The 12,291-nt window shown below is 41.3% G+C and overlaps 1 protein-coding gene across 6 annotated transcripts in view; it reads left to right on the top strand.

Moving 5' to 3' along the window:
* Ago4 (argonaute RISC catalytic subunit 4) overlaps positions 1-11,068 on the top strand; it is a 44,100-nt gene extending 33,032 nt beyond the window's left edge. For 2 of the 6 annotated variants that reach the window (XM_011240651.3, XM_006503483.4), the window contains 3 exons: positions 3,243-3,344; positions 3,607-3,806; positions 7,224-10,990. In XM_011240651.3, the coding sequence (XP_011238953.1) occupies positions 3,243-3,344; positions 3,607-3,806; positions 7,224-7,332 (411 nt within the window). In that variant the 3' untranslated portion in view covers positions 7,333-10,990. Of the gene's footprint in view, positions 1-3,242; positions 3,345-3,557; positions 3,807-7,223 lie in introns of those variants that run through there. The other 4 variants (XR_003955036.1, NM_153177.3, XM_006503481.4 and 1 more) reach the window with 4 other exon arrangements.
* Positions 11,069-12,291: the final 1,223 nt, after the last annotated feature.

The raw sequence follows: 12,291 nt of genomic DNA, 5'->3' as shown, positions 1-12,291 counted from the left end.
GAAGTGTAAGCTGAATAAACCCTTTCTTCCCCAACTGCTTCTTGGTCATGATGTTTGTGCAGGAATAGAAACCCTGACTAAGACACTGTGTACCTAAGATGGCCTCAAACTTGTAACCTTCACACTTTAGCGTCCTGAGTGCTGAGAGCTCTGGTGTGTGCTACCATACCAGGCTCCCCTTCCTTTTCAACTCCTCCTTAAGCTATAGGATTCAGTGTGATTACTCCCTCCCTCCCCACCTCCCAGCAATTCTAGTGCCTTGACCTGTATCACTTTGTACCAAAGTGTGTGTATCGTGGAAGTCCATTCATTTATCCGTTCTGCCATTGGCTCTTAGACTTAACATTTGCAAAGCCTATAATTGTTGAGTTCAGTGTGTCTGGTTCCCCTCCCCCCAGGCATTGTACAGACATAGCTTTAGGGTTTGTAGAACCCTAGAGTTTGTTTTTGTTGTTTTGTTTTTGGATTTTTTGTTTTGTTTTTTCAAGACAGGGTTTGACTGTGTATCCCTTGCTATCCTGGAACTCTGTAGACTGGGCTAGCCTCAAACTCTAAGATCTCCCTTCCTTTGCCTCCTAAGTGCTGGCATTGAAGCTGTGTGCCACTACCACTCGACATCCCTAGAGATTTTTTAAAAAGACGTTCTGTGGTTAAATAAGTTTGGAAACACCATCTATTTTGTCTTCTTAAATATCATACTCGATTAAACAGTGGTTTTGAGAAATTACACATTAGAAAAGTGTGTCTGTGTGTATTTGTGCGTGTGTGGTGTGTGTGTGTGTGTGTGTGGTGTGTGTGTGTGTGTGTGTGTGTGTGTGTGGTGTGATGTGTGTGTGTGGTGTGGTGTGTGTGTGTGTGTGTGTGTGGTGTGGTGTGTGTGTGTGTGGTGTGGTGTGTGTGTGTGTGTGTGTGTGTGTGTGTCACTAGACTCTGAAGCCACAGCCTACATGTGGCAGGCATGTGCTATCCTCTGAGCTGTATTTCTTTCTCTAAAACAGCCTTATAAACTGTGCTTTAATGCAGAATTCCTCACATTTGACAAAAAGTACTTAAGCATACTGTAAAAACTAATATTCCTACAGGACACATTTCAGGAAAGATGCTAGACCTGGTATGTTCTTGTTTCTTTTATTCACAGGGGATATAAGACTTCCTAGTGGATGCCTGAAATACACACCACAAACACACACGTACACACACACAGTACGCAACACATACTCACACAAAATATATACACACACACTCCACACCCCACATACACATAATGCACATACACACAACACACATGCAATATATAACACACACCACACACTGCATATAACACATACACATACAACACATGTACCATGCGTACACATAATATACATACACATTCACAACATATACACACAACAAAGAAGCACACCACATCACACACACACAACATACACTTTTTTCTAAACATACATGCCTGTTGTGGCATTTAAACTATAAATTAGGCATAGTATAGATCAATAATAATAAAAGGAAGCCATAAACTGTAATAAAGTTATGTGAATCAGACATGGTATCTCAAACCTGTAATCTTAGCACTCAGGAGACTGAGATAAAAGAACTGTGGGTTCAAGACCACCCATACTACTAAATGGCAGGCCATCCTAAGTTATACAACAGATATTGTCTCAAAAAACAAACACAGAGGTAACAAAAGCAACATGTGTTTTTGTCTCTCACAAAGTATCTCCATTTTCCAATGCACTGTGCTAATATTTTGAGCATTGGCTGACCACAAATAACTGAAGCCATAACTTGAGATAAGCAGGAATTACTGTAACTCATTATACTTCCTCTGCTTCAGCTAGATACCCAAGCTTGATATGAATTTGAAGGACGAATGCTCTGTATTCCAAGTTCTTATATGCATTGTTATATAATTCACAGTTTGAAGGAAGGCATAGTAGTTAGAAAGTAGTCAAATAAACCCTATGGAAACATATGCCTCTGTGCTATTAAACTTTCTCATAGTAAAGCAGACAGAAACAAAATTTAATTTGTTGCTGTTCAGTGCATTTCTGCAGTGTCCCGATCCCCTTTCTAGAGCCTTAGGGTTTTAGAAATGCAAAAGATCATGACCTGATTTTTTTATAGATGATTAGATTGGGGGACAAAGATATTCTGCTCTGTTCAAGACTGTGAGTACTGGCCTGGCTCTGAACTATCTTCTCAGTCTCCATGTCATCAGAGGCTTCTGATAATCATGTGCTATAGACATAGACAGACATAAACATAGAAATGGACATGACAAAGACGTAGACATAAATGAATACGAAGACAAGACCAAGACATAGACATCACATAGAAAAAGAAATAGACATAAAGACATAGACATGACATTGACAAAGAATAGACAAAGATGAAGACATAGACAAAGAGATGAAGACATAGACGTAGACATAGGCAATGACATAGACATAGACATAGACATAGACATAGACATAGACATAGACATAGACATGAAGACATGGACATGGACATAGACAAAGACATAGGACTGAGCATACAACATTAGTTTTGTTGAACCTGGTGAACCAGTTTGAAGAACTTCATGTTATCTTTTACTGAAAGCTGTGTGTTTCAGGAATTCTTTTTCTTTCAGATGAGGAATGGAGGTCATTTTTTTCTGGAAAAGTTTGTCTTTTTCTCTTTGCTGCAGTGCTGAGGATTGAACCCAGGGTCTTCCTTATACTCCTGCTAAGCAAGAACTCTATAGCTGAGCCACATTTCCATTCCTTAAATGTTGCTTTCCCCTTCTCTGCATATGGAGTGAATCTGTAAACATGTGGCAATATTGACGCACAAAACTATAGATAAAGTTATTATTTGGAATCCCCAAAAAGGCTCTGGAGACTTGTTTGAGAATATGCTTTTAGGATAATAGGTTGGCCTAAGGAAAAGTTACAAAGGGACTCAACTTTTTTTTTTTCTTTTAAGTTAGAGGCAGGGTCTTACACTGTAGCTCAAGCTGACCTTGGTGACCTTGAACTCAGAACAATCCTCCTGCCTCAGCTTCCCAAATGCTGAGGTTACAGGTATGAATCACCATGTCTGGCTTAATATCTTGAATTAATCTAGTTTTGAGGCTTCGTATAACAGGCGTCTACTAACATATTGCCAATTAATCTGTTAAAGGAAAGAAGTGGCCTTAAACCAGCTTGTTATTTAGATGGTTAAATGTATTTTTAAAAATTGTATCTTTTTAACAGGTGGGGAAAAGTGGCAATGTCCCAGCAGGCACCACAGTGGATAGCACCGTCACACACCCGTCTGAGTTTGACTTTTACCTCTGTAGTCATGCAGGAATTCAGGTAATTTGGAAACTAGTCCAGATCTTTGACCTGATAGGAAAATGCCTGCCAGCTCAGCAGCTAGCTTGAGTAGACTTGTCATTAAATGCTGTGCCCAGCTTTGTGAACTGCTATGTTTCAGGACTGCTATGCAGGGATCTACTTGTAGGTATGAGGTGAGGCAGAAATACTGTTGAGCTTAATAATTAGATTTCAGTTCCACTTGTCTCTTAGGAAGCCAAGTCCTGCTGGAAATGCATTCATCCTAAAACTCTCCCTCCAGGGAACCAGCCGTCCTTCACATTACCAGGTCTTGTGGGATGACAACTGCTTCACTGCAGATGAACTCCAGCTACTGACTTACCAGCTCTGTCACACCTACGTGAGGTGCACACGCTCCGTCTCCATTCCTGCCCCTGCATATTATGCCCGGCTTGTGGCATTCCGGGCAAGGTATCATTTGGTGGATAAAGATCATGACAGGCAAGTTCCTCAATAAAAATCCCTTCCAGTTGTAGAAGCATTTTTTTAAAAAAAAAAAAAACAGGCTTTACAGGAAACCCCTTTAAAGATTTAAACGTCTTTTTAAGGTTTAGCCTGCAAGGAACAATTAAAACTGCACGAGGCTTTGAGAACTTTCAATGTGACTTTTGGTCCAAGAAGTGCTCAAACTTGTTTAAACTTGTGTCTCTAACGGAGTCTCATTTGGAGCTGCCTGTGGTTTGACATAGAACTAACTGCATTGCAGCTCTGCTGAAGTCCCAGGCAGCCTCAAAAGGTGGTGGGCAGAGCACCCTGGCTCTAGTCAGAGCAGTCTCAGACTATGCATTCCACTTCATGTATGAAGGAGTCCTGCCATGCTCATTTTGCTTCCAGTACAATCCAGAATTGACCAGAGTAAGTCGGGGCTTATTAGGAAACAGAAGTGACTATCTTCATTCCCAGATAGGGATCTCAAGAGACTCAGACATTTTGACCTGTTACTGAGCTACTAATAATTGGCCAAACAAGCTCTTTGTATTAATTTTGTTTCCCAAATGGCCATTTGTGAAGTGTAGCAGTTTCTGGGCTCTTCCCCAAGTCTTAATTTGGTTGCTAAATAGTAGACATTCCACTGCAAGTCTATTTCTGTAAGGGATTGAAATATACACTATTACAGAAAGCTCCCAGCTGTGGCTCTACATTTTGCATTCTTTAATATACATTCATCCATGCAATACATTTAGTTGGTACTATATGCCTAGTACTGTGCTAGGTACTAGAAAATGTGGAGATTAGTAAGCCATGTTTCTTGCCTGTGGGGATTTTATGTTTCAGTATGGAGGTGATAAAGGTGAGTATAAAACTGACAAGTAGTCTAACTCAGTGTAGATAACCATGCAGCGGGAAATCAGAGGAAGGTTGCTAGAGACTATAGCTGGGTGGGCAGGGCTTAGCTTTACAAAGGAAAGAGGGTTTTCCAGGCAGAGGGAACAGGAGACAGAGAGAGAGAGCGCAAGTGACAGTTTTGGGCAGCAGTTAGTTTTCTTTGGCTGGAGCATGTTAAAAGGGAATAGCAGACATGAAGTGGGAAACTGTTAGAGCAAGATTGTCTTTGCTAAGTGTAAACGCTGCTCTTGGGCTGGAGGGCTATGCGTGGAGAAGCAGAGAGTGAGGTCAGAGGTGACATCAGCATTCAAAGAGAAAGCTTGGGGGCCAAGGGGGTGGCTCCATGGTGAGTACAGCACTCAGCACACGTAATGCCCAAGATTGAATCTTCAGTATCCAAAAAGGGATGGTTTGCCAGACCTATGGTACAAGGTACCCCAAGATGTATGTTTAGAACTTGTGAGCACTCAGCTAGGCCATAGACTCATTAATGTCAGAAACAGTGTTAGCAAGTAGGAATGAGGCTAAGCCAGGCATGGAGGTGCACACCTCAAAAGCAGGCATGGAGGTGCACACCTCAAAGGCAAAGGGTCTCTTTGAGCTTGAGGCCAGTGAAGCCTGCTTAGTAAGCTCCTACTCAAAAGAAAAGAAAAGGAGAAGGAGGAAGAAGGGAGGAGGAGAATACTCTTTTCCTTGAAGATTTCATCGCAGTAAAGCATCTGAGAATACCTAGAAATGTCCCAGTTAACACTCTCACTCCACTGCGTCTAAGACTGTAAAAGAAAAGCACAGTATTCGGGTTTTTAGTCTACATAAAGAAGGTTGTTTTGCTTTATTTGTTTTCATTTTTTTCTTAATTTTTTTCTTATTTAAATTCATTTTATATATTAAACATATTAATAATATTGAGTATTTTGAGAATCAAATAATACATTAAAAATTTGTTCAACTTTTATATTCATATCCTTTCATACCCTAAAAATACCATTAATGAATATTTAATACTATCCATAACTGAGGATCTTATATCTAATGTTTAATACTAAATTGTTTCAAAACATACAAAATATTCTTTGGGAGTTAAGCATAGTAAAAGAGCATAAAATATTAAAAATGAAACATTAAGAAATATACTCAAAAGCTCTTACATGATACCATCTGACATAGGGAGAGAGTATTTAAAATGCGTTATATATCTGTGTACATTGTCTAACAATTAGTTTACTTAAAAAAGATTATCAGTGTTTCTAGGAGAGAAATTATTTTATCAGTAAGTGTATTTTAATAATTTCAAAATAGCAAAAATTAGCCAGGCGTGGTGGTGCACGCCTTTAATCCCAGCACTTGGGAGGCAGAGGCAGGTGCATTTCTGAGTTTGAGGCCAGCCTGGTCTACAAAGTGAGTTCCAGGACAGCCAGGGCTACACAGAGAAACCGTGTCTGGAAAAAACCAAAACCAACCAACCAACCAAACAAACAAACAAAAAACAAAAAGCAAAAATTTCAAAAGCTCTTTGAGGTTAAACATTAAGAAAATGCTAATTTCAAGACAGTGAGAAAAATTATCAACAATATTTCCATGATGTTTGTAGAACATGATTTTAATATTTTCAACTATTGATATTCAACAAACAGAATAGTTATCTTAAGAAATATTTCGTTGTTATATCTCCCTTTTCATTTCTGATTTTATTAATTTGGATACTGTCTCTGTGCCCTCTGGTTAGTCTGACTAAGGGTTTATCCATCTTGTTGATTTTCTCAAATCAACCGGTTCTGTTGATTCTTTGTATAGTTCTTTTTGTGTCTATTTGGCTTGATTATTTCCTGCCATCTACTACTCTTGGGTGTATTTGCTTCTTTTTGTTCTAGAGCTTTCAGGGGTGCTGTCAAGCTGCTAGTGTAAGCTCTCTTCAGTTTCGTTTTGGAGGCACTTAGAGCTATGAGTTTTCCTCTTACCACTGCTTTCATTGTGTCCCTTAAGGTTTGGTGTGATGTGTCTTCATTTTCATTAAATTCTAAAAAGCCTTTAATTTCTTTCTCTATTTCTTCCTTGACCAAGTTATCATCGAGTAGAGCGTTGTTCAGCTTCCGTGTGTGTGTGTGTGTGTGTGTGTGTGTGTGTGTGTGTGTGTGTGTGTGTGTGTGAAAGCACAGTACTCTGTGAAAACACTTTCTAGGTGACCCTGACCTGGACTTTGAAGTCAGAGTAGTCTCTAAGAGGGGCTTGACTTGTAATTGAAGCTTGAAGAACAAGTAGAGACCAAGCAGAGAGAGGGGCACTGAAGTCCTTTCATAGGTGCTCTCAGACACTTGGCTTCTGTGAACATTAATTACTTATTGCAACCACCCATTAAATAAGCTGTACTGTACTTTTCAGTTGAACCAACGTGTCTAAGGAAACAAATTGTTTGAGTAGCCCAGGCTTCAGCCAAGATGTTCTTGAATACAAGACTGTTTGTGCTCTTTGAAATACTGAAGTTTCAAGTTGTCCTCTGCTAATGCCCGGTTTCTTGTTTTGTTTTCATTACAGTGCGGAAGGCAGTCACGTGTCAGGACAGAGCAACGGCCGGGATCCTCAGGCCTTGGCTAAGGCTGTGCAGATCCACCATGATACCCAGCACACTATGTATTTTGCCTGAGAGTCTTGGAAAAGAACTCAACAAATTTGGCATCTCACGCATCCTCAAAATGTTTCCGACGCCTACTGCCTCTCTCAGGTGGTCCCTACCAGCAGCTCAGAATGGTTGCACTGAGTCTACTCTGCAGCCCTGTCTGATACATCAACAAAATTGAGCCAGTTGGGTTTTTTTGTTAAAGAAATAGATACTCATAGATTGTGTTTTCTGATGCACTGGGCAGAATTTTTACCTCAACGTGCAAAGGCTGATCAGCCTTGACTTTCTAAAGGACTTTCCAAGAAGGGTTTCTATGGAATCTTTTGCTAGCTGTGGTATTCACCGCATCTAGTCTTATAAGAGGAGTATTTCCTTTTTTCTGTGTTTATTGAATGGTGTGCATAAGTGGGAGAGAGAAACCAAACGGCCTGTATCATTTCCATGTAACTTTTTAATTGGGTGGGTCCATAGACCTCTTACTTCTGACTTTGCCACTGTCAATGCCTTTAAGGAGCATCAGCTTTTGAAAGTTTTACAGAACTCTGTTACCTTCACTGTTCTACTGATCTCTTCGGGCCTGCACTGTGGGGTACAGGCTGCCCAGCAATTGCACTATATTTGGCTGCAGATTCGAACAGGCAGTTCCCTTACTTGACTGGCTTTTGTGAGTCTGTGACATAAGCAGATGTGATGTGTGTCACAGGGACAGATACACTGCCGTGGTAAAAAGTACCCATGTTTTCCATATTTGGAAAAAGAGAATTAGCTTTTAGTATTTTTCCACATCTTCAAACATGCCCATTTTATGCTGCTGTGTGGTATGCTAGATCTAAACGATCTTTAAACTTCTCTCATAGAAAGTTAACTTTGGCAATAAGCATTTGTAAGGCCCTTGCCCTTTCTCCTGACGTCGTTTTCTAGATGAGATTTCAGTATGATTTTATCAACTATTTCTTACATATCATAACTGGGATATTCTGAAACCAGTTTATAAAGACACAGATTTCAATGTCCTTATAAATAATTGTTTTTAAAACAAAACAAAACAAAACTTATTTTATAGTCAGTGTCCTGTCACTTTAAAAAAAAAAAAAAGAAGCTGGAACCAGGATGCTTTGTGATCGGTCAGGCTTTGCCGATGCATAAGGCACATTGAGCAGTACTGCACTTGAAAAGAAAGTACCAGCCAGTGAAAACCTGGTTTCCCTGGGAATCAGGGGTGCACACACGGCTGCCTACAAGACAGCCTGAAATGTGCTTGGTGGCTCTGCCTTTCTCTTTTTCAACTAAAACTCTGTAGAAGTTGTTGTTGTTGTTGTTGTTTTTCTTTTTCTGTAACAGATTCTAGATTCCCTCACAGGAAGACAGGATTCCGTTTCTTGTCCAAACAAAGGGAATTGATGTAAAGCAAGAACAGTTAGAACATAGGGAAAATGTATTCTGTATTTAGTGTAGATAATACCTTGTAAAGGACAAGTGTTACATAGTCAAGGTAGTTGCACCCACGGTTTCCAGCCCATGTTTTACTCTAACCTGGAAGGTCAAGGAGTAAAAGGTAAGAGGCTCTCTGTAGAGCCACACTCCTCATGGCTGAGGAGGGTGCTGGGGAAGGAAGAGACAGGCACAATATGCTAAAAGCAATTTTGCAGTCTCGGTGTAGAAACCATTGGTGGGAAACACTGGATCAAATGGGAAAGGGTGTTTGCTTGAACTCATTAATTGGTCCAAGGTTCAAATCTGTTAAATGGGCCCTCTCAGAATCCCAGCAATAGAAAGCACTGTTTCCCTTCAGTGGCTTCAGCAAGTGTGTAGATACATTCATGTTTACATTTCTGTGTGCAGTCGCTCAGCAGTGCCACTGGTGTTTGCTGAGCCTGGTCTCCGAGAGAGTTTATAATGTCCGTCTAGTCCTATAGCACATGCGGATGGGTGCAGACATCTTTAATCTCTGCAGACAGTGGGAAAAGCAAGTCCTGTGACTGAAGCACAACACAGGCGTGAAGCGACAGCAGACGTCCGTTCCCTGAGATCTTCCTTTTTTTCTGCAAATACCTCCCTGGGATAATACAAATCCAGACATGTTGATGAATGGCTGACTGCCGCTTTTATTCACACCTGTTCAGGGAAAGCACAGAAAATGCTCTGTAGCACAGACATTCTGGACCCAAGAGGAGGGGGAACAAAGGAAGCCTTTTTAGGAAAAGGAAAACTTGCCTGGAGTCTGTGATGTGAAGAACTCTCGGTGGCTGGCAGCTGACAGAAGGCACCGTACCTGCACAGGAGCGCCTCGGGCTTGCTTGTTGACAATGCACAGAAGAGACTCTAGCCATCTTCCGACAGGATGGAACAGTGAGCGAGCTGTGTGCCCGGAAGCCCCATCCACGGTCCTGCAACTGAGTTGTAGGTTTGCCCATGAGCGATATGCCTGAAACACCACTGCCGGTCCTAGTATGCTGGGGTGAATCCGTGTGGAGCTGGAGGAAAAGCCAGGAGACCAACTTTTGTAGAAAAAACGGTATCAATAAGTGTGTGAAGCCGTTGTTCTGGGCAAGTGGAAAGAAATATGGAAGAGTTAGGATTACTTGGGGGAGGGGAACTTGCTGAGGGGTGAACAGTCCAGAGGTGATCACTTGAGAATCAGAACTGCAGTAATACCACCGTAAGCAAATCTGAATGCATAGTTTTAACTTAACTGGGGTTGACAATTCAAATAGGTACCTCCCCCCACCCCCCCAAACAAAAACCTGACTGAGTTGTTATGCATGTGTCAATCACTGGGAGGTGTGCATTCTCTAGTAGTGTTAGGCTGTTTGGTTCTTTTAAATGCAGCCTATTTAGGTACTGTCATGTAGTGTGGAAGATTTTGGTGCGGCAACTCTAAAGAATGACATTTTTGGGGCTAGGGAGCATAGGACATTAAGAACGGGAAAGACCCAAGTGTTGAACCAATTGTGTTTTTTTGTTGTTAGTTGTTGAATCCTGAGTTGATGCAGTCAGCATTCTGGGCAGGCGAACCACCTTTGTTCTTACTGTTAAGTTCTTTGTGCTGCTTCCAAAGATGATTTACAAGCAGGGATGTTCTAAATGGGTCTGTACCTTAGGGTCCGGGGTCCAGCCCATATCCTAGGTCAAAGCCTACCCACCTGGCTCAGCTACCTACTGCTTTAACCAGGCTCATCCTCTCTACTCCGCTGTGGTTGCCCTCCACGGATGTGCTCTGAGATTCTCTTGCTCAGTGGCAAGGTGGCTGCTCTGCTTTCATTTTTAAAAAAGCGGAAGTTAAGGTCATCATACTAATACTGCATCAACTCCAGGAATTAAAGGAAAGATCTTTATTGCTCAACCATTTTCTTATTGGTTCCTACTGACATATTCATCTCCTTTCTGTGTCTACTGGCTGAAATGTTTGTGTTTGTTCATCTGACTAACGGTATGGTTTCTGTATGGTTAGACTTGTAATGTTTTAAAATGTATTTTATTACTTTGGACTGGATGTTCCTCTCCAGCGATACGAGGTACTTTCTAAGCTATTAAGGAAGGGTTTGAATCCCTATGTGAGATAAGATAATGGTTGTTTAAATTTTGCAGAGGTTTTTGTTATTGTTACTGGTTTTGATTTTGGGTTTTTTTTTGACCTGTGGGGATATTTTGTGTTTATGTGTCCAAAAAGTGGGGAGGGGAATAAATTGACATTCTTGTGCTAAAAGTTGTTTTTCTCATCAGTGGTGTGGTAACTATGGAATACACTGTAATGGCATCAGACATGACTACTTTAAACAGTGTCATCTATTTGAGAAGTGTGCTTAATTTCTGGGTCTCCCTATATTTAGGAATTGCATTTGGGAATTTTTGAAGGACTCCAAGAACACTTCACATACAGAAACTTTGACAATATTCATCAAGGTTCTAGGTACTGCTCTTAATAGTTAGCTCTGATTAAGTCATATCTTAAGGAAACATTGAGGTAATCCCAAATTTTAGGAGACGGAAGCAGGAAGATTATTTTGATTCTGAATCTAGCCTAGGCCTTAGAGAGGGACCCTGTGTAATAGCTACTCTTCTCTCTGATAGGATAAAACAGAACAGGACCAGCAATGGCCTATGGGAGAACTGTTTTGTTGGTTTTCTTTGTGTATGGTTCTCCAAGGAGAGTTCACAATGGTGTAGAAAGCATGGCAGCAGGCAGCTTCAGTGAGAAGCTGAGAACCCACATCTTTAACCTCAAGCATGAAGCAGAAAGGGATGTGGAGATGAGGCAAGGCTTGCTTCCAGTGACGAGCTTCCTCCAACAAGGCTGCACCTTTCTAAAGCCTTCCTAAACAACGCCACCATCTTGGAGCCAGTCATCCAGATGCCTGAAGCTGTGGGAGACATTTCTCAGTCAAACTGCTAGACTGTGTCTCAAAGACAAGACACTGTGGACAGATACTTCTATTTACAACTTAATTATTTAGAGAATGTCCCCAAATTTACCCAAAACAGGGAGTCTCCAGTCTTTTGACCTCTTTGCTTTGGGGGCAAGGTCACCGTGTATAGGTCAGGCTGCTAGTGAACTCACACTTCTTCAGTCACCAGAGCACCAAGATTACTGCCATGAACTACCATGCCCACCCAGCTCATGATTTCCAAAAGTCTTCACGGGGCTGGAGAGATGGCTCAGTGGTTAAGAGCACCGACTGCTCTTCTAGAGGTCCTGAGTTCAATTCCCAGCAACCACATGGTGGCTCACAACCATCTGTAATGGGATCTGATGCCCTCTTCTGGTGTGTCTGAAGACAGCGACAGTGTACTTATATATAATGAGGCAGCACAGTTAACATGAGTGCCTGCTTGTTAGACACTTAGCAGGGACATCTTTAATCTTAGCAACAACCCTTTGGGGTTAATAGTGGAATCATCATTTTCAAGAAAAAGAACTACTGGGTTGGGGCAGAGTTAATTTGTGCATCATGTGCATATGGCCATATGTCCAGTCTCTAGCAC

The sequence above is a fragment of the Mus musculus genome, chromosome 4 (assembly GCF_000001635.26).
Source record: "Mus musculus strain C57BL/6J chromosome 4, GRCm38.p6 C57BL/6J".
In the NCBI taxonomy this organism is placed as follows: domain Eukaryota; kingdom Metazoa; phylum Chordata; class Mammalia; order Rodentia; family Muridae; genus Mus; species Mus musculus.
This window is presented reverse-complemented; position numbering and strand designations above follow the sequence as displayed.